Below are 21,368 nucleotides of genomic sequence, written 5' to 3' on the forward strand. Positions count from 1 at the left end.
TAAATTGCTTTCACCATTAAATACTCATTTTAGCAGCTCTAGAGATGAAGATCTATTATCTCCATTGTAGAGACCTGACAGAGAGACAGATTAAAACCCCAACACCTACAGGTTTGTATTTTTTAAGACCCTGAACTCTTGAGCAGAATCCAGAATCCAAAGTGAAAGGCTGAATCCCATTATAAGGTGCATGAGAAAAGTCAGATGTTTCTGAACAGGACACAGAACAGCATACTGCTCAAGAAGCTGCCTCAAATCAATACAGAGCAGACCACTCATGATGTGGTCAAAGTAAACACTGTGATAAAGAAGGGATGAGTCTTAAATCCTCACAAAGTTTAGACAACCCAAAAGAAAAATAGCAAAATCTAAGAGAATGGACTGACAAATAGAAAAGCTGAATACAGCTGTGTAAGGAAGTCAAAGCTCTTTTTCCTTTCTGATTGCCTACTGCATTTTTATGCCTTGATGGCTACAATACACAAAATCATTTCAGTGCCTGCTGGCTAAGAACTTTAAATGACAGGACTTCACACAGACCGTTTAAGAGCCCACCCCTCTTGCCATCGAGCACACTGTGTAATGGAGGCTGGATGCATTTTGCTGCAACTATCTTACATTTTCCACCTTGACTCCGGTCCTTTGCAGAGGTACTGGCTTCTTCGTAGTTGGAACTTTGGGTGGCGGGCGATGGGGCACAAGCACTGGTCCTACCTGCGACCCTTGAAATGATGCTGACTTTGTCATGCTGGGAAGAGGCTCGGGTTTGGTAAACATTTGGTTTCTAGTTGGAGCAGGCTTTAGTGCATCTTCCTGTAGTCCTGAAAAGCAAAAACAATTAGCATCTTGGCTTGATCAGAATGTAGGTTGAAAATAATTTCTTTCACAATCATGTTTCCCAAAACGTGCATGCCTGAAGGGAATGTGCTAAGGCCAGGAAGGTAGGTTTTAGAAATAAACACAGACCTGTGCAATCCTATCACTCTCCTGTCTGAAATAATTTCATGCTAAAACAGCAGTGCTGTGCCATCATTTGGCCAAGTGGATAAAACACTGGCTGGGGGTTCAGGAGTACTGGACTCAAATCCTGAGTCTCCTTTTGCCCTCGTTTCCTTATGTGGATAATCAAGATAATGATACCAACCGCATCTTGTAGAGTACTTTGGGAAGAACTGTAAATGCCAACTGGTGGTACAGCACAAGGGACTGAAAGTGATGTTGACCGGACTATTTTTTTTACCCACACTGAGTGAAATGCTTAATGTGAATTTCAAAATGAATGGAGAGTAAATCTGATTTCAAAAACAAACGTACAGCACGCTCTGAGAAACAAACATCAAGATGCCTTTATGATATTTCTAATTAAATTGGATTATTCCAGACTGCATTGTCTATTTACAAATGAAAAGGGATGTTTTTCTCTTGAGCTGAGAGCCTTGCAAACTTGGGTAGCGATCTCGGAGTCATACTGCATTCTTTCTCATTCATACAGCATCAGCAGAAAGACTACTTGTAACCATGGAAGGTAAAGTCACACTGCCTAAATTTCAATAACGAAGCTAGTTTCCTGCTTTAACTTGCCCTTGCAAGAAGCTTTCTTCTCCAGGGATTAGATAGAGCGCCTAAACACAGAGTAGCCTTTTAGCTTAGCTATTCAAGCTAAAGTGGTGCAAGCTTCTATCTAGGTTAGAACTATACTTGCTGTCCAAATGTGAACAGAATCCAGGTTATTTCTCCCACAGCTGTATCTGCTCTTTAGTTGTGCTTGCAATAGTGAGCATTCACTAAATAGAGCAGCAAATATCCTTTATGCAACTCTGAGCTAACATAGGCACCATCAGTTTAGTAAGATCCCATCTTTATCTTTTAATTTTTCAGACTAAATCTGGACATAAATAACCCAAGGTGCTCCTAGTAACATGTTCTACAACAAAATATACAACTTGAGTCATCTTGAAAAAAAAGATTAATATTATCAGAACTGACAGAGAACACCAAGTACCATCTTGCAAGAATGTGTATGTCAGTGTTCAGGTGAGCTTCTGAACAGAAGTATGTGCATGTGGGCTATGGCAGGAAGGATGAATACACCTACAGTTTTCTTTAAATAAAGATTTCTAGAAGTCAGTTAGAAAGCTGTGCTCACCTCCTTTAGCTTCCATAAGACACCTAATAGCTTCTTCTGCTTCCTCAGCTGTGGTGGTTTTGATCTGCTTGACGTTGTAAGGTTTACTTATTCCAGTCCGGACTTTAGGCTTTAAAAAAAAAAAATACGAGAATGAGTAACCTTCAGAGAACTGTTTTTTCTTGTACACCTGTAATCTTACAGCTAAGCTCACACATCTGTAAAATTCTGGTTTTGCCAGTGGCTATTTGGCAATCTATAAATACTACAGAAATGGTGGGGAGTCTTTTGGCAGATATTACAGCTTTGTTACCAGCTGACAGACAGGCTGATGGCTTACTGCCACAGCTGGTCCCTTAGCCATCCCTTGGTTCAATACATCCAACAAGACAGGGGTGGGGAGGTGTTCCCACATTCCAGTCTTGGTCTCCTCAGAGCGCTAGCAGCCTTGCTGGCAATGGTCAAGACTTCTCCTGTACGCTGGGCACTAGCATGGCCCATCAAAAAAGAAGTGAGAAAATAATTGAAGCACATTATCATGGTGTTGAAAATTCAAGTTAGCATCTGTCAGAAAGTAGCATGTGGAATAAACCAACAGCACCCTGGTCTTGCACCATTCTCTCTCTCCCTCTTGGGCCTTTCTAATTCCTGGCAATGTAATAACATTTTTCTGGTGTCTAGCAAGTCCCATACAGTCTAGTAGTACATTACAACAAGTTCATTGTAGCATTTCCAGCTCAGGCATGTGATGGACTTCCTTCCTTGTACGACAGGTACGTCATGTACGTGATGCTCAGTGTCTACAGCGTCTGCGTAGAGGGGGGAGATCAGGACAACGCTAAGTGGCCATGCTGAGCAGCAGGACTCACTGGCTGCTGAGGGGCTCCGGGTAGCAGCTTCGCCGTTGCCAGGATGGAACCGGTGGAGTGGCTTCCTGGAGAGAGGGAACCATCTGAGGGGGACTTTTTGCCTGATGTTCCGGCTGAAAGAGGAATAAAAATAGCTTTTTACATTCAAGAGCTGGTACAGCATTTTATCTGCAATGGAGCAAAACCAATGTAATTTGAAATTGTGATAAATAAAAGAGACGCTGTCACCCTCCCTGCTCCTCCAGGGATAGACATATTAGGCAAGACCTTCCTGTAGCACACCGGGGACCTTGAGTCCCTCTGCCTAAGTGCCAAGAGCAAGACACTTCGATCTAGAGGAGTGATGGGCTGAACTGTTACTGGTCTAATCTAAGGTGGAAAAATTTCAACACAGAATAAAATGCTGAAATCTTGAACTGTTTCAGGAAGCAGTTTCCTGTTAGTCTTGCTTTCATTTAATCAATTCAATAACCTCAGCTAAGCATTAACATTGCATTCCAGGCACAGAAATACAGATACCAGTGTTGTCACTTCTGTCCAACAGACTCAGAAACAAATGGGAATAACCCTGAAGAACTCATCTTCCAGCAGGGAGCCTTTAATTTAAGGCTGCAAAATATATACAGAAGAGAGACTTTTGGACTGCAAGAAAAATGTGATGTATAGCTTGTGTCATACAGAAGGCAGAGATGATTATGCTGATCTAGCAATCAGTATTCATGCAGAAGTAGCCAAAAAACAGGAGCAGCATAGTACCGATGGCATCTCAGGTGGGTGGGTAGAGCTTAGGTAAAGAGCATCACTTCCCCTTTGTGCCTCACTGAAAATCATAAGCCACTTTGCATTTCTTTCATAAAACACAAAAGCAAGCAACAATTGCTTGCAAAGCAGGAAAGGACAAAAACTGTCCAAAACAAGTACTTTGTCAAAGCTTTTTAAAAGGAAGATTACAATTAAATCAGGAAAAAACCAAACTGTAAGAAAACACTCAGTGACTTTGGAAGTCAGCAGGCATAAATACTGATACTTATTTTTATTGCCACAAGGTAGCTGGTCAACTCACTAACCTGAGTGATGAGTTAGTGTGAAACATATGCGCTATTCCATCCTCACTAAAGGCATCTTTTGTGGAGTATCTGTCATCTTAAAAGACAAACTTCTCCCATTGCTAACTGCAGCCATAGTCAGGCTGAAACAGACTGGGAAGCAAGTACAAGTACCTCAACAGCCTGACATTTCAGAACAAGGTATTGCTTGCTTTGTCACCCAGAAATGGCAGGTGAACTGTTCAGCTGGGGCCAACACAACATTAAAGAACATTAAACTCACCAGGAGGGGGAGGCCTCTGTGGCGGCTGAGGTGGCCGAGGCCTGGTAGGAATGGACAGAGACCTGCTTGGAGTCCGGCGGTGGCATTCCCCACTTGCCTCCAGCTCTCGCTTCAAATCGGCCAGGTCTGTATCATCTAGGGAAATTTTAGAAAGGATCTGTATTAGACGTGTGCTGGGTGAGATGCACCAAATCTGAGTGGTCAGGAGAGAGGTAATTATGAATGGCAAGCCTCAACCAGGTATCTCAGCAACATGACGTGGCTCCTTTCATACTGTTTTGCTCTCCCTGAATGCCTCCCTGCTCCCACTCCAGGAAACATCTACCCTTTTGTCAAATACTTCTCTCTCTCCTTTTCCAGCATTTATTAATTGTTTGTGCCGGCACAAAGACTGCCTGCATCCGATTTCACAGTTACTAGTCACCTTGTTAGATTCTGAGCTTTTCACAGCCAGACTTGGTGGCAACCTGCTCTCATTCAAACTGTCATGGCAGCCACAAGGAGGCTAGTCATGGTCAATCCCTTGCTCTTCCTTTCTGAATCCAGGAATTCCCTCTGAGGATTAGACAACGTTCCTTGCTCAGGAGAACTGTTTTTTATGCCAGAGAAAAATCTGTCTGAATGGCTCACTCATCACATCTCTGCTTTCCAGCAACGTCTCCTAACAGGTACACCTACCTCAAACTGATACCGCTTGGCTGCACCTCACATGTCTCGGCTATTACAGTCTTTCATCCCATCTAAGCCTCTCTGACAGCTGGAGAGGTGAGGAGTAGGGATTGCTTTAGTCTCCCAGTCTGCTGAAGTGAGGGCTTTCACTTCAATTCTCTCTCCTCCCTTCCCTGCCCAGCCATGCAGCTATATTCTTTAGGGCTCCAAAATCCACTGGGTTTAGTTTTGTCCCTGTGGTTTGGAGAGGATGGGGAAGGAATTGTGGTAGCAGCAGTCTCTCACACTTCAGGCATTTTTACGCAAGTTTCTGTTCTTCAGAAAGCTGTGCTCTGCAGGGAATACTGAGCTGCCTCTCCGTTTCCTACTCCCACTCAGCAACGGATGGTGGCCACAGAGACACAGCCTGTGATCTACCCAACCCGCCCTCCCCCTTCTCTCTGCATTTTCAATATTTCTAAGCTGCAGATATGGGCTCATCGGTAGGATCCAAGGAGTCAAGCAGGCGCCTAAATGCACAGCTTGAAATTCTGGCAGTAACACTGAACACAAGACCAGCCACCACCACTCTATCCCTTCCCCTAAAAGGCTGCTGGTTTTAGGCAACGGCTCCCAGGGCCATCAGTTTTGTGAGGCTATGCCCTTCTCTGCCCTCAGAAACACACATACGCACTGTCTTGCCCATCACTGTTTCCATTTCTGTCTAACACCAGCTATGCAATCATCATACCTTTGACTAGGAGTTACTCAGGCAGAACTGGAAGCTTATGGAGGCATCTGAAATTGCAGAGACTTTCAAGATGGCTTGAATATATCATATTCTGAGTTGTGTGAGATCATGATCCCACCTTGACGTCCTTCAAACTATACTTTATAATCTCCATTTACTCTGTGATATTTTTTGTGGAGAAGAGTTAGTGTGGGTGAAAAGAATCACTGCAATTCTCTGTAGCTTAATGAATCATCACACAGTAGGCCAGAGGTGTTTGGAGGGCAAGGCATCCTATAATACAAAGTGATTGGCTTCACAGTATTTAATAATGACAGATTACTCCTTGGCTCAGGGCTAGGTTTCTGGGTCTGGCCACACTGCACCCAGCCTATGACTCAAGGTGGGCAAGAAAGCTGTATATCACTCTGATTGTTTGGAAAACCTGTCTGTGTAAACTTACAAATTTCATTTAATCTTTTTGAACTCTACTTCTGACTCAACCTTTGAAGGTATTAAAGTTCTCACTTTTATGTCAGAAGACAAAGCACTTCTGAGAGAATGCAGAAAGACAGCTTCTGAATCACTTGCTGTCATGATGAAGTGTTTAATACGTGACCCAGCCTGTCAATGGCTGGTCACTGAAGCCTGTCCTGATCACATCCCATTATAAGACCACCACTGGCTTGGCTAGTTCGTGCTACAGTTTTTAATCTGTATTCACTTCACAGCTTTATCTTCTCTTTACTAAGTCATTTAACAATAATGTGCAAACAAGCCAGGTGACCAGGAAAAACAGTAACACGTTTATGAAGCACTAAAAGAATGAATATACCTGTTGTGTGAACCTCGACTTCTTCAGAAATAAATAAAATAGGAATAAAGGAGAAACTTCAGGCTTCCTTGAAGTCAGTCATTTGAACACAACAACCTCCTGGACTGTCCAGCTTACACCTGACTGCACTGCCACAGCTATTGCTCAAAGGACAGGGCCAAGCCCATCACTGAATCAACAGGATTCCTTTGGTTTGATTTTGCTCTGGCCCTCACCAATAAAAAAATAATAGACAATTTTTTGTTGTATGCTCTGGTGCTGAACAACATCAAATGGATAAAAAGACTTAATTTCTCTAATTTCTACAAAAGGAAACCAGCATTTTTCAGCACTCCTGCCTTGCCCTGGGCTAGAAAGAATGAGGATCTAAGCTTTATTATTTGTACTGCTGTTATGCCTGAGGGCCTCAGTTACAGTCACTAACTCAAGAGGGGTTGAGCACTGTATGAACATGTACCAAAAAGATGATCCTTATCTTTAGAGGACCTACAATGAAAATATAAATGAACAGGGAAGTAGAGACAAAAGGAGAACAAACAACAAGCCTTCAGGTCTTACTTTAAGGAATGCAGATAATTTACCTTTATACAGCCGTGGGTTTTGTCCAGATTCGCTTGAATGATCTACGGATGCGAAACGTCCACAGCCCTCAGGCATATCTTCTGCTGTGTCTGCTACTAGGTGTTGACACAAAGCATCATCTAAATAATCATCTTCATCCTCCACTATATCACCTGAATTAAAATATTAGATTACAAAGGCTTGGTGAGCAATGCATTCTCTGTCTCTCTCTACTACCAGTCAATGAATTTAATATATGTGTTGGGCAAGCTTCTCACGTAACCCACGTGTTTCGTTACAATTTGTTTCTATACAGACAACAGTACCATACTTTGGATTTGCTAACATATGTTATAACACTAAATTGATAGGATGCTCTAAGCAACAGTTCTCTGCCCAGGCACAGTGCCGGGTCATGGCTGTAGTTACAATCCTCTTTTTTAAGAAGTGTGGCTTCATTACAAATTAAGATACCACAAACACTTATACTGTACCTTCTCCATGCAACCAAAGTCAGCGAAGCAGTTTCCCACAACTTAGCTTAGAAACCTGCTGCTCACCTTCTGAGTCATAGTCCAAAGTTGAGAAGTCAAAATTTTCTTCCAGAAGACAGGAGTTTGCCGTGGGGGACATGGGGGCAATGCTGTCCCGTTTTCGAGCAATTTCCTCCTGAAGGCCCTTTAGCCAGTCCTTGGTCTTGGGCCGGATCTTCACTGTTCTGCCTCTGACCTAATGCAAAGAAAGAATTGTTTTCTGTTTGCCAAGCAACTTCACAAAATGAGAATACTTGAACAGAATAAGCAAGTGCTGCCAGTCTATTGTAAAACTGCTTTAGAAACTGATATAACTAAAGTTTCATTTTAGAAGCTAAGTGAAAAGGAAGCACTATTCCTATCCCCATAACCAAGTTTTCAGACTGTAACAATATTCTTGAAAGAAAACTAGTTTCACAGCTCAAAAGCACTGCTGCTGCATTTGGGAAATATTTGAGAAATAGGTGAAACATCAAATATCGTCAAAACGATACTGTGATAGTAATAATGGTGTGGGAGGGTTCCATTTTTGAGTCAGCAGCTTTAAAACACACAAGAATTTGCTACCTGATGCCACCTGTAAGGACACTCTCTGCTCAGAAAATCCCTTATATGATGGCTGATGTATAAGGGAAGTATATTATTAAACAGATTAAGACCACAGCTGCTTATATGTGTTGCTCATGACGTTTGGGGTGAGACGTATCCAAGGCAGCAGCTTCAGCAGCAAAATTACTTTGGAAAGTTCCTGAATCAGGTTCCCAGCACCTTCACACATTGTGCACGTACAATTCTGTTGGGGTCTATGCTATAGATTACATCAATGAAATGAGCCAAACTAATAGATAAAACTCCAAATATGAAAGAAGAATGAGGGTTAAATCCATTACTTCAATGTTAAATTTATAGTGCAGCCCCACAAACAGTTTTGTCAGAATAAATGAGGGGGTTGATGAATTGTAGAGTATGTGCGTGGGAAGGAAGAGCAGGGATGGGAAGGTAAACGCCTACTGCTAATGCTGAGTTTGCCATGGAGGCCAATGAATCATGTTGTTCCAGCTTGGTAGAAGGAGTTTATTTGATACACTTAAGAGAAACAAAAAATCTCCAAACCACAATCGTGAGGATGCTTTGGCAACAGTGTAAAGTCACACATAATCTCAGGAGAACCGCTTCAAATGCCAGAACAATGACCGAGTCCGTGTATTCTGCAGTGCTATCAGAGGCCAGGTACTAAGCACTGCTTAAGAGCTCCAAGAAAAGTCACCTCCTGCCTTTCTGAAACTGAAATACTGCATTTAAAAGCCTCAGCAGCTGTGAAAACTAAGGACTTTGTGAGCACTAAATTTCTTTAAAATAATGCTACTTGATTTAGCTAGAAACTCAACTATCTCATTCTAAGCCACCACCGTTGAGAAATTTGTTATGAAATTATTATTATAGGTTTGAGAGAGGCTTACTTTGACACCATCTATATCCATAACACGAAGAGCTGTTTTGCTGTCTGCAAATGTCACCAGCATTTGACCTCCACTGATCCTAGTAAAAAAAGGCAGAGGAGAGAAAACAGTGCATTTTACTTCACCATTGAATGAAAAGCCTGAAAGGCAAGCATGACAGTTTTGTACAGCTATGTATTTGGTTTTAGTTGTATTTTCCTCACAATTCCATTTTTTGGGGAGGAGCAAGTGATCTATGAATCCCAGTTGGGCTCTTCCTCTCCCCCATCCTCCCCTGCGTGACCCCAGCGCCCTGCCCTTTACTGGGTTGCCCCTGAAGCAGCAGTACAAACATCTCAGCAGCTGTTGACAGGATACCTAGTCTGATATCCCCTGTACTAACTTCCATGGCTCTGCATATCCCTCACCTCAGAGGACATGTGGTGTTCCCAAAGACTAATATACCATCAAGCTCTAAAGCAATTAAAACCAAAACAAAACCAAACCACCAAAGCATATTCTTTTCTTGCTCCTTTTCTCTACAAGCAAAGTGGTGCTGCTGTTCCTGCAGGGCTGTTTTTGAACCTCAACGTATATTTGGTACTTCATAAAACCATAAAACAACAGGTCATCATTTTTTTCGATTAAGAAATGAGTCAAATACAACATAAACAAGTTTCTGGTCTTGTTTCCGAGGTCAACTTCAGGTCTTTTGCCTGTATTTCTCAAAACAGAAATCTCATAGATATGCTGGAGCCCTGTAGAGAATCAACCCAAATGAAATTAAACTGCTCTGCCAGAAGGTATCACACTCTCCCTCTCAAACTGCGAGAAGCCATACTATTAAAAAAAAGCAAAATGACCCCCAAAAGAAAGGAGAGCCAGCCAGGAAATCCTAGGAAGTGTGAGAGAGTGCTGGAAGAGAGCAGACCTCCTCGGAGGAAGTGAAGCAGGGCCCCAAGGACCCGTCAGCAGAAGCAATGCATGGAAATGAGGCCTGAATCTAAAGGTGATGATTCACATCAAAGCCTCTGCTTTATGGTGCTGTACCAAATAAAATTCTCCTCCACTTAGCCAAGAGAGCTGTTAGACTATTTCTTTAACAGGTTGACGAGAGGTAAGAGCTATTCAAAATACTTGTATTCAATTTCTAATGAAGAATTCAACATGCAGTAAAGGAATTCAGCATACTACTTTCTAATACAAAGTTAATTCTGTCAGAACAAAAAGGGAATTTCTAGTTTGTGTTTTTGAATAGACGACATGCCATTTCAGATCCCAAACTTACCTGACCAGAACAATAGTGCCATAATCCTCAAACATTTGCATAAGCTCTGTACGCAAGTCCTCAGGAAATTCATTTTTCTCTTCAGGTGTTGGTGATAGCAGATTTACCACTACTGTGGCATCCAGTGGTCCCTGGAAAGATGACACTTCCTGGAAAACACTCTCACGGGCAGCCTCATTAACTTCCTGAACTTCCACTTCCACAATAGCTAATACTGGCCTACATGAAACAAAGCAGAAATGCTTATATAAAATTAAGATCAACAGGAAATGCTTATATAAAATCAAAATCAATGTTAAGCGGTAGGACAGGTACGAACTTAGTTGTGTGAAGGACAAACAGTATCTTGTTTAAACTCTATACATGATAATTTTTAAGTCCACGATGTCAAATTTCATTGCAAATATTTAATTAAGCCTGCTATACCTTAGAAGGAAGTGATTATTATGTATGTTCTACACAGAAAGAGAAGCAGAACAAATTATTTAAGGTCTCACTGCAAAAAAAGCACTGTGGCTGGCAATACAACCCAGAAGTTGAGAGTCTGGTAGATTGTTTCATTATTCCTGCAGTGGAAGATCATGCTTTGAGCACTATTAATTATATTTCCCAGCCCTGCATTACCTGAATGCAACAGTGAGGACACATCATAAAGGAATTCAAATAACAATTGTGTGTAGCACTTCTGGCAAACTTGCAGTCTAAAAATACCGGGATACTTCACTCATTATCAAACAGCTGTCTCCCAAAACATCTATAGATCGGGAAGGCAATACATTATTTTCTGTTAGACAAGGCCACATAAAGATGTCTTCTTCCAAAAACTAAGGACAAGGTACTCTAAGTGTATATTGTGGTTATGTAGCAAACATACGTGAATCCATCACATTATTAACAGTCAACACTGCAAACTTGCTTCTTCAGCCATTTCTTACAAATGACCTCTCTGCGTGTTAGATCTAAATAAAATTGAGAAAGCTGTCTGAAAGAGTAAAGCTTGTCTCATCTCAGTGGATGCAATCCACATTCTCAGATTTCCACCTGCACATATATACAAAGCAGTAACTGGGATGGCTGCTCTTCTAACTGTGTCAAAATTGCTGCCTCCTACTTGCAATAGAGCAGGCTCTGGAATACGCATTACCAGAACATATGAAAGCAACAACAGCAGAGCTAAGAAGGAATAGTAAAGGGAAAAAAAAAACCATATAGGAAGTGTTAACTATTTCTATAAGCACAGTGAATCATAATGCATTTCCATATGTCACAAAGATAGCTAAGCCCTTTTTCCAGCACAAACCTTGGGAAAGCAAACCTGCTGACTGTAATTAAAAAGCAGTTTTTGCAGTCAAGTTTGCTGAAATAGAAAACCAATGTAGAACAGCCATGTTTCACAGATTGCATCCTCAGGGTTCTATATAATGAGTGCAGCAGTTCCACTGTGCTTTGTGGAACACAGCAATGTCAAAGCCTTGACACAGAAATTGATTGCAAGAGGAATGTTCTTCCATTGCTGGAGGAATACAGAACAGTCCTTGCGCACAAGAGCACCATGAGAAGCACAGAGCCAGCTACTGTGGGTCACTGAGTGCTGCTAAGAGGAACAATATTGTAGCATTTCCATAGGGCATGCAAGGGGTGAGGCAAAGATTATTCTGAACGCAAGGGAGCTTTCAAGGTGTATTTATTAAAGAATTTGTTTCAGAGAAGTGAAGTGGTGACAACTTTAACAAAGAAAGGTCATTCATATCCCTAACGAGAAGTTAGTGATATGGACCAACCAGAGGCACTGGTCTTTGTTTTTTCCTCCTTCTCTCATCTCCATTTCTAAGGGAAGCCCAGAAGCCCAACGCTTCACTGCTCTGAAGAGGTCACACCTGGCCCTACATACATGGCTTACACCTCTTCAGGCCACACAATCCCAACCTCCTCCTCTCCCACAGCAAGCTGAGTGGGAGTCCGTCAGAGCAGCTTGTTTTGGTATCGGAGCTTTCCAAAACTAAGCAACAGAAAGCCCTGTTTTCTATACCTGTTGCTGCAACTTATCCAACCCTTGCCGAGATCACAGTGCAGCAGAAATCAATGCAGGACCATAGATACTTGCCACTCTGGTATAAAACCCACCACGAGTGGAAAAAAAACACCAAATGGATACTGAACACAGAATAAGGGTGTAATTCCCGTTACAATCAGACTCGGTCCCTCACTCTGAAGGTGTACTTCAGTACGACACAGTCTAACCTAGCAGCCCTTTCTCTGACTATTTGCTTAGAACTTTACCTGTGGTCAGATGCTTGCAGCTCTGCTCTCCCATAGTACATCAAGGCTCCAGGGGTCCAGGTGTGCCTGACTTTAGTTTCAACGTTCAGATCACTGTCCAGAAGATTGATCTCTCCAGCTATGAAGCACAAAACATAATTTAAAACTCACTCAAAGCTGTTTTACTAACAGTAAAAAGCTATTTTATTAGGATGCACTTCACAGACCCTAGTAGTGGGAGGTGGGGTTTTTTTGTTCTTGTATATACCATTCAAAGAAGAGCTTGTATCCTGAAAGATTCACAAGTTAGGGACTAGGAAAAAAAATACAGAGAATGCAACAGAGACAGCTGATCACTAGAATAAGACACCTGCAAAATGGTTAACCTGAATGTCCCCCAATCAATTACCTGTACAATCTGGGTTGACAGAGTCATATTAGTATTCTTCCTCCTGCCCCATTATTGAGCATAGAAACAGACACTGTACTTGCAAAATACACTGTCATCTGAATGCACAGGGATTGGAGAAATAATACACAAGAGATGGGAGAAAGCAAACTCATGCAAATCCAACCTCCAAATACTTCTTTTGCAATGCATTAAGGTGACAGAAAGTGCTCCAGACATGCTACGTTGAGGTATTATATTGCTGTCAATAACAGGAAAGATTTTAGGTCAGTGTTTGGGCTAATGGATAACTCTATCTCTTTTCTGTGGAATTGAAAATGAGTTAATACAGAATATGGTGTTTCACCTAATCACTCGCACTGGGGCTACACTTTCTTCTCAGAAGGCAAATAGTCCTCTAGCCTATAGCAGCAAAAAGAAGCAAGGCAAAAGAATTAGAGACGAGAGGCAGAAGAGCCTAGCCACCAGCAGTAAAGGAGAGGAACTCTGGCAGCAAACTAATTAGAAAAGCTTTGCAGGGCTGGGAAGATCGGTGAACAGACAAGGTGTCAGTTATATACCCACGTGAGCTAGCTGTGGGAGGCCTACAAGCTCTAAAGAAAGGAAGCTGCCTCAGCTCTTGCAGACCAGCTAGATAGATCCTACATTCTGTGTGTACTCCATCAATGAAAGTCCTCCCAGGGGCAAGCCTTGCAATGCAAAATAAGAAATATGTATTGAAAATGCTGAAGGGTTTTCTTTCTCCTAAAATGAAAACAGCCAGCACAAGAGGGCTGTTTTAACTTCCTTATTATGTCTCATACAGTTTTTCTTTCCCAGATTACATTTCTATCAATGGTTTAAGCTCCTCATTTTACTTTATTTTTCATTCCTTAAATAAGAGTGAATAACTCTATATCACTTTGACATGTACTCTCTGATTGCCTAGTTTTGCTCTGTAGTTTTTACACTTAGTGTACTCATTGTATGACTTGCATTCCAAGCAGTAATTCCCAGGCATGTGAAAAATCACATCTGCAGGCACACATCAAATTACTCCTCCAGCGATTACACTTTTAATATGAATTTGTTCAGATTTTATGAACATTGGGAGATAGATGTACCTGCAGACTGAGGGAATCGTTATGAAAACTGTCCCTGGATACGCAAAGAAATACTTTTTATTTTGTTATTGTAACTTCTGAATAACAAGTGAAAACAACCCTTCTGTTGTGCTGGCCACTCATGATCTCAAAGTATTTTATAAGCACTAATTAATGAAATCTCCCCCAATTCCAGAAACTGGCAGAAATATTCCTAAGAATTACCAAGGCAGAAGAAATTACAGAAAAGTGCTTATACGTCTACTGATGACAACAGTTACAACAATCTAGCCGTTATAAACACGGGAACTGTATGTGGACTAATGATTCTGTTAAAAAGCAACAGAATAATTTCTAGAATGCTACAGCTGGATTGTTTTCAGTTCCTCAGCAAGCTCCCGGCACCTTTAAATCTGTAGCATGAAGCCTTTTTTCACACGCTCAAGCAGAAAGGGCGCTCTCTATCTCTGCAAGTTATTCCAGTGAAGCCGAAAGAACATCTGCTTGAGTAAAGCCACTGCAATTTGCCTAAGCCTGCGGGCACGTCTAAAGACAGCTCTGAGCCCAGAACTCACTAACTCCCTTCCTCACCATTCACTACATTAAATCCCCTTATGTGGGTTCTGGATGAAATCTAAAACAGCTTTCAGATAAAGAAGGAGGAAAGATCCTACGCACCTGTTTTTTCAAAAGGCAATTTCTTTCTCCACCAAAGCACTCTGTCAGTCCAAGCTGGGGTTCTGCACTTATCACTTGTATCATAAGCCTCTGAGCCGACGTCATATTTATATGTTGGTCCAAAATTAATAGTCCCTTCGTGGAAGTCTTTAAAAATCTATGAAGAGAAATACCATCTCTTTGATTAAGTTGATGTATCAACTTCCTTGCAAACAAACAAGATTTTTAAAGAAATTACTACATTCATGTACTACAAACACGGGTCTGAAAATGCAACTTTTTCACTCTCTCGAGGAATTAGACCAAGCCAACATGCAGATATTCAAGAAAATGAGACACACTGCCTTACTTTTCCATTGGATTTTTGCTGTTGTAGTTGATCAAATTCCAAAAGTGTCTTCCAATCTTGACGTTTGAGAAAATAAAAGACTTCCTCATATGTTAGATCAATGCGATAGTTAAAATCACCACACCAGAAGACATAGTCATGTGAGAACACGCTCCGTCCCTAATTTAGAGGTACAGAATACTGTTAATGTTAAATCACATGAAATGTTAAATTCATGAAAACACCTTTTACATGCATTGAAATGTACAACTCAGTTCCTCTGAATTACTAAATACCGGATCTACTTGCCACATTTTATTTGTTAAAATCCATCTTGTGCTAAAATGGAATGGTTCTTTCACTGTATTTTGCACTCTGCTGAGCTGAATTTTGTAAACAAGAGTGTCAGACTCTGACCCCTATTTCCTGAAGGTATGTCTAAGCTGGGACACCAGCTTTATATTCACAATTTGGCTATCGTGAATATTAAAAATATATGTTTGTTTCCTTAATACATTTCACACACATGTATTTATATATTCTAAATATAACACAAAATGTGCTTCTGGTACCAAGGCACATTGAGCACAAAGGTCCTGAGTAAGAATAAGCTCCAAATTTGATCTTACGTGCATGTCATAGCTTTGTAAATGCACTGAAATAAAGCGTCAATGAAAACTCACTCCAATTCTAAGTTTATCATCCTATCTTCTAACCAGTCTTTTTTTTTTTTTTTTTTTTTTTTCAGTTAAGCTCTAAACCTCTAAAACCCAGCGATTCTAAAGGAAATGTTCCAGAGCTATGGCTGTCACAGCACTAGAGGGCACTCTTCATATGCATTACACACACAAGGTACATTTAGCTATTGTAAATGTAAAGGACATAAAATAGTTAATGAGGAAAACTACCATAAGTACAACTTTATGGCCATTTGGAACAGATATGCTATGCAGGACGTTCAGACTGTCAGTATTAGTTCTTACATAAAACAACTGATTGATATGCTGCATGTGCCAAGCCTCTAAACCTTGCAAACAACAGGGAGTTAAAATTTTATGCTTTGCAACCTAAATGCCATTTTTTGCTGACTAATCAGAATACTCAAACAGGTCCATTCCCTCCCTGGTTTAGGACCTCTCCAGAGAGGTCTGAGAAAGCAAGCATTGTGGAAAATAAAGCAACCAACATTAAGGGAAGCAAAGAGGCACTGCTACCAAATCCCACGGATTATCAACTGGCCCGAGGAGACTAGTGTGAAATAAAACACTAGGGTGATTGATTTGACACGATTTAGGGGAAAAGTTATTCATACAGACCAGTAGTGCCTACTTGCCACAGTCTGAGAAAAGCCAGCATTTCCTCGATAGTGACATATTCATGAGGACAAGATGAAGGGAAGAGAAAGTACCATATCAGTGACCAAGAACTGATATATCGTACCCGATCAGGAGAGCTAAAGCACTGATGTACCGAGTGGCACAGATGGTCTTACCAACTAGTGCAGCAAGAGCTATCAATACCATGCTCTCCAGCTCTAACACCAGTCACCTAAGTCTCATCCATGAGGTCTTACAGATTTGTCAGTTAATTTGCACTGTTCTGAAAGATCGACTTGAAAACTGGTCAAAGGTGAGGACTTTTCAAGCACTGCGGCAACTGTATCTTTTGAAAGGCATAGAACTTTTGTACAGCAAGTGCTATACTGGGTGGTATCTGGCCTCCTGTGAAACATGCTTTTTTTTTTTTTTTTACGTTTTCTTTACCGATTTCTTTTATGCCCATTCTCCATGGCACTGAGATGACTTCTTTGATGACCTGAAAGCAGCTTTCATAATGTAATGATACAACCTTTATCTCCAATGTTTTTAGCATATGTACACCTACACTTACCATTGGAAAGCTGAGTTTCTGTGTGATTTCTTTATAATCTTCATTCCTCTCTTTCACCTGAGTCTGCCCAGCAGTTAAGTGACTGCATATAAAGCAGAAACTGGTACTATAGAACTGAAAACGAATGCTCACTGCCCCTTTATTTCCAGCTTTTCCTCCCATTCCTGTCTTCACAGTGTCTACTGCTACATCCCTGTATTTAAAAAAAAATAGAAAGAGAAGAGAGTAAAGGGCTGCAGGGACAAACATTCAATTAACTTTGACTGCAACATAAAGGAAAAGCCAGTTTACAATGCCATGTCTTCTCCCCTCCAGAAAGCTTGCTGCTTTTCGGCACATCTTTTAGTTTCTTGATGATGTTCATGTACTTTTGTTTCATTAAGTATAATATTAAAGTAAATTAAGTATAATACAATAGTATAGAAATAAAACTATTTGAAAGTATTTTCCTCCTCTTCTTGTCCCTTCCAAACAGACCAGCAAGACATTATTTCTGAAATATTGGGAATTTCTACAGAATATACTTTTCAAGTTTACCTCTACCATGATCTTCAAAATAGTGACAATAACTAAATTTACTATTATGTTTCCTTTTACTTTTGAACATATGGGAATCTGTTTTTCAGACAGTTAACAATGTAATTAGCAACTATGTGTTGAAACCCAACTTCACAGTTGGTGCCAGATTTTTCAGTCAATTAAAGAGCAACAGATCATAATCCATAATTTGTTAAATCAGATGCAATAAAGTCAGTGATTATTAGATACAACTATTTATACCTAACTCCTAAAATGAGTTCTGTACTGATGACAAATTGCTTAGGTCCTCCATGTTGTTAATTACATAGTATTTCAATGTCGTGATTAGCATACACTTTACTACAGAAAGATGACTCGCTTGGCAAAGCAGACCACCTGCTCGCAGGATCATTTCTCCCAGATAGCCAGTCTACTCTGAGAATAAAGCATGCCTGTCTGATCAGATAAGTAAATGATGAGATCATCGTTGTAAGCAACACCAGCACCATGCATGTCCTTCCCAGTGAGAAAATTTTACTTTCCAGCTAGAAGTCAAGCAGATCTGAACTAGAATATTACTGGCTTTAAACAAAGGGCAGAAGGAAAACCATTAAGTCTTAAATTTGAGTTACTGTCAAGCATTCATGATCTCAATGACGCAAGATGTTACAGGTTCTTTTTCCCCCTCTTTTCATTTTCGTCTCTCTTCCCCGCATCCCATCTTTTCTATCTTTTTCCCCCCTTTACTTTCCTCTCTTTTCCTGACTGCAGAAAACCTCCAGAAAAGACACTCTCAAGGGAGGCAAAAGGGGACCATCGAGGTTTTCTATGAAAAGATGGGTTTCAAGCACTCCAAAAGAAGCACGTGTTCAGTCTCTTCACTCTAAGGAGTTCTCCCTTCCTGCTGCCTGCCTACCCAACTGCTGACTGATACTCATCTGACGTGCATTCATGGCAAAGGTTATATTGAGATAACCCACTGTATGTTTAACTTCTGGATTGATGAAATACAAGCATCATCTTCCTGCACTCATCTTCTCAGTAGATATGAGACCAGAGGGAAGAAAGAAGCAGCTTTTGATATTTTAGTCACAAAATGCAGTGGCCAATTAGTGCCTCTAACATGGAGTAGAGGGCACTATTTGGATCACTCTAGACTTTAAGGACAGTGAAGCCCAAAGATAATTTGGGCTAATTACTCATTTCCTACCCACTCACACTTAGCCTGCAAAATTCTTGCTCGTGGCAAAGGCATTTGCAGAATGCAGAAATCCCTGTGGCTGGTACTCTTATCTTTCCTCTTTAATAAAAATGAGAATCTTCTAGGGGCAAGAGGAGTTTGATCAGTCTCCAGGGACATTGGTGCTAGTAAGCTGAGGACACACAGCTCTGCACCCTCCTGACTAGGCACATAGTTACGGTTCTTGTGAATCTAGGAGAGACAAACACTTAATGGGCTCTCAATTCTATAAAATGTCAGGGGGCAAAATTAGCTCTCTTTCCCCCACCTCCCTTTCCACCTTTTCCACCATTCTTTTCATGCCTGGAACCGGCCCTGTTTCCATATGGAAACACTAAGGAGAGGGGTAGAAAGTAAAACCTGCCCTTCGGGCAGAGGCAGACACTTGCCTTCACTTGGTGCTCCAAACACTCTCGGACTTACTAGCTCAGATCATTCCTTTTCCAGAAAGACAGCACCCAAACAAGGAGCTACACCCTGATTGCCCACCTGGAGCATGCCCAGCTTCTCAGCTGAACTGGAGGATGATACTGGGGCTGCCTGGCCTTTGCGCTACCCAGGAGGATGGACTCCAGACTACTGCTGCCTGTAAACATGTCTCTCTCCCACACTGAGCCCAGAGAGACCAGAATCCAGGTTTGCATAATTCCCACCAACCTGAAAAATCACTCCCACCCTCTGTGGCCACACTCCAACAGCAGATGTTACTGAAGACACAGGTTGGGGGTTTTTTTGTTTTGTTTTTGTTTTGTTTTTTTTACCTGATGAAAGGGACATGATAGGGTCGTACAAAGATGAAAAGACAAACACCAACAAGCTGTGCTGATGTCAGCTGAATGTAGCGATGAGTCCTGGAAATAGCTTTTTGAAGCTGCTCTCCCCACATTTTTCTATTCGTTGTACTGGAACAGACATAAAATCATTTAATGGAATCAAAACAAACCACATACAGTCAATAAAACGAACAGATTAACCATGCCTTAGGTTTACAGACATCCATTAGGCTGTACACATGCTGGTTCCAGAACTGGAAGTCTGTAGGATGCATGGCAGAGACAGATAATACCTCCTTGTGAGCCAGCCCAGTTAGCAGGGTCAGTGAGCCCAGGCACAGTGCACAAATACAGTTACCCCACTTCTGGACCTGAGACGGATTTTGTCCAATACGCTTAGAAAGATCCATGCTCACATGACGTTTGATATCCCCATTCACTGGGGGTAACTGGAAGCTGATTGTAATAATCATAACCACAAAAACAAAAATCCATGTCAGTCTCAAGACTCATAAGATTTCTTGTGCTCACAGTGAAGAGGAGATCTTCTCTGGAACTCCTCTGACTGGGAGATGACTGGCTACCCACAGCTGTTGGCTGTTCTTAGCTGAAGGTTTGTGGGTGGGTGCAGATACCTTCGCTTCTACAGAACTAGCGTTTTCTTATCTCCAAAGTCAACTGATACATGCAGATATACTGCCAGCCCAACAGCCATGCTAAGCACTGCTGTAATTTGTCATTCCCAAAACAGACTACTAACTGGTCAGCCTGATGAATCAGCATGGGAAACATTATCTTCAGGGTTCCATCCCTATTCCTCCTTCAGATTCAAAAGGACCGGTATACGCCACAGCCTACTGTATATGCTGACAGCCAAGCTCTGGCTTTGCCTTTAACTCCTTCTCTAGCCATGATTTTCACAAATACAATTAGCCACAGAGACATTTCCTTCATTTTAGAATTCCCACATGAATGCCAATTACGTTTGTAGTCACTGAGCACATTTTCCCAACATCAGATGGGGATTTAAGGACAAGCGTTGAATCAATATCAACTATCAGAATCCTTCTCTGCCAACACAAAGACTTAAGAGACTTAGAAAACAGAGTGTATTCTACTGTACAGAAGTTCACAGAGAAACAGCACTTTCAACACTGTCCCAATGCCATTTGTTAATGACAAACATATTTCTAGCTATGATTACAAGCAACAGACTTGGAAGGAAGTATTCTATGCACCTGACCATACAAAGCACAACTCTGGAAGCTTTTGTCTGGCTGGTTCCTTTGGGGGAGAGATTGTTCTTTTTGGGGTTTTTTTTTGGTTTTGAGGTTTTGCATTTTTTGTTATTTTGGTTTTTTTAACCTACCTGGCATTCACAATATTCCCTGCACTTAATTCAACCATCTCTTCAAATCCCACTGCAAATATGTCAGGAGGGCAGTTCTCATCATCTGTTGGCAAGAGGAAAAAGTCATACAAGAGTTACTATTTTGTCGTTTCTTCTAATGACTTGTTTTGTAATTTCTGTCAGAGATCATTCCTGTAGTTCTATCTTGTGTATCCCCTGCCAAGCTATACATATTCATAGCTCCTTTAATCTAATCTCACAAAACAACCCCTGCAGTTCCTCTGAAATTTCTTCCTGCTTTTCTCCCACCAGTTGGTCTCCATCTCTCTTGCAGGAAGCAGTTCAGAACAGAGCATTATATTGTAGCAATGTTAAGATGACAAAATATTCAATGTTCTCTCTCCCTCACCCCACTCATCACTAAAGCCACAACACCTCACTACCCACCATCTTTCATCCATTTGTTGTTTTACCCAACACGC

General features: G+C 41.3%; 2 protein-coding genes across 3 annotated transcripts in view; one reads left to right on the plus strand and one right to left on the minus strand.

Annotated features, from left to right (window-relative positions):
- SERAC1 (serine active site containing 1) overlaps positions 1–3,008 on the plus strand; it is a 40,378-nt gene extending 37,370 nt beyond the window's left edge. For both annotated transcript variants that reach the window (XM_075146045.1, XM_075146055.1), the window contains one exon: positions 2,899–3,008. Coding sequence is in view for 1 of the 2 variants with exons in the window: in XM_075146055.1 (XP_075002156.1) it covers positions 2,899–2,915 (17 nt within the window). In the remaining variant the exon portion in view is untranslated. The remainder of the gene's footprint in view (positions 1–2,898) is intronic.
- SYNJ2 (synaptojanin 2) overlaps positions 1–21,368 on the minus strand; it is a 67,960-nt gene that overhangs the window by 2,115 nt on the left and 44,477 nt on the right. Inside the window, exons 13-26 of the mRNA XM_075146071.1 lie at positions 20,905–20,989; positions 19,524–19,664; positions 17,004–17,196; positions 15,135–15,293; positions 14,786–14,942; positions 12,638–12,755; positions 10,358–10,576; positions 9,091–9,169; positions 7,658–7,826; positions 7,118–7,270; positions 4,324–4,458; positions 2,995–3,107; positions 2,147–2,255; positions 619–821 (exon numbers count right to left, since the gene is read on the minus strand). Coding sequence (XP_075002172.1) covers positions 619–821; positions 2,147–2,255; positions 2,995–3,107; positions 4,324–4,458; positions 7,118–7,270; positions 7,658–7,826; positions 9,091–9,169; positions 10,358–10,576; positions 12,638–12,755; positions 14,786–14,942; positions 15,135–15,293; positions 17,004–17,196; positions 19,524–19,664; positions 20,905–20,989 — 2,033 coding nt within the window. The remainder of the gene's footprint in view (positions 1–618; positions 822–2,146; positions 2,256–2,994; positions 3,108–4,323; positions 4,459–7,117; positions 7,271–7,657; positions 7,827–9,090; positions 9,170–10,357; positions 10,577–12,637; positions 12,756–14,785; positions 14,943–15,134; positions 15,294–17,003; positions 17,197–19,523; positions 19,665–20,904; positions 20,990–21,368) is intronic.

The sequence above is a fragment of the Calonectris borealis genome, chromosome 3 (assembly GCF_964195595.1).
Source record: "Calonectris borealis chromosome 3, bCalBor7.hap1.2, whole genome shotgun sequence".
Classification (NCBI taxonomy): Eukaryota; Metazoa; Chordata; class Aves; order Procellariiformes; family Procellariidae; genus Calonectris; species Calonectris borealis.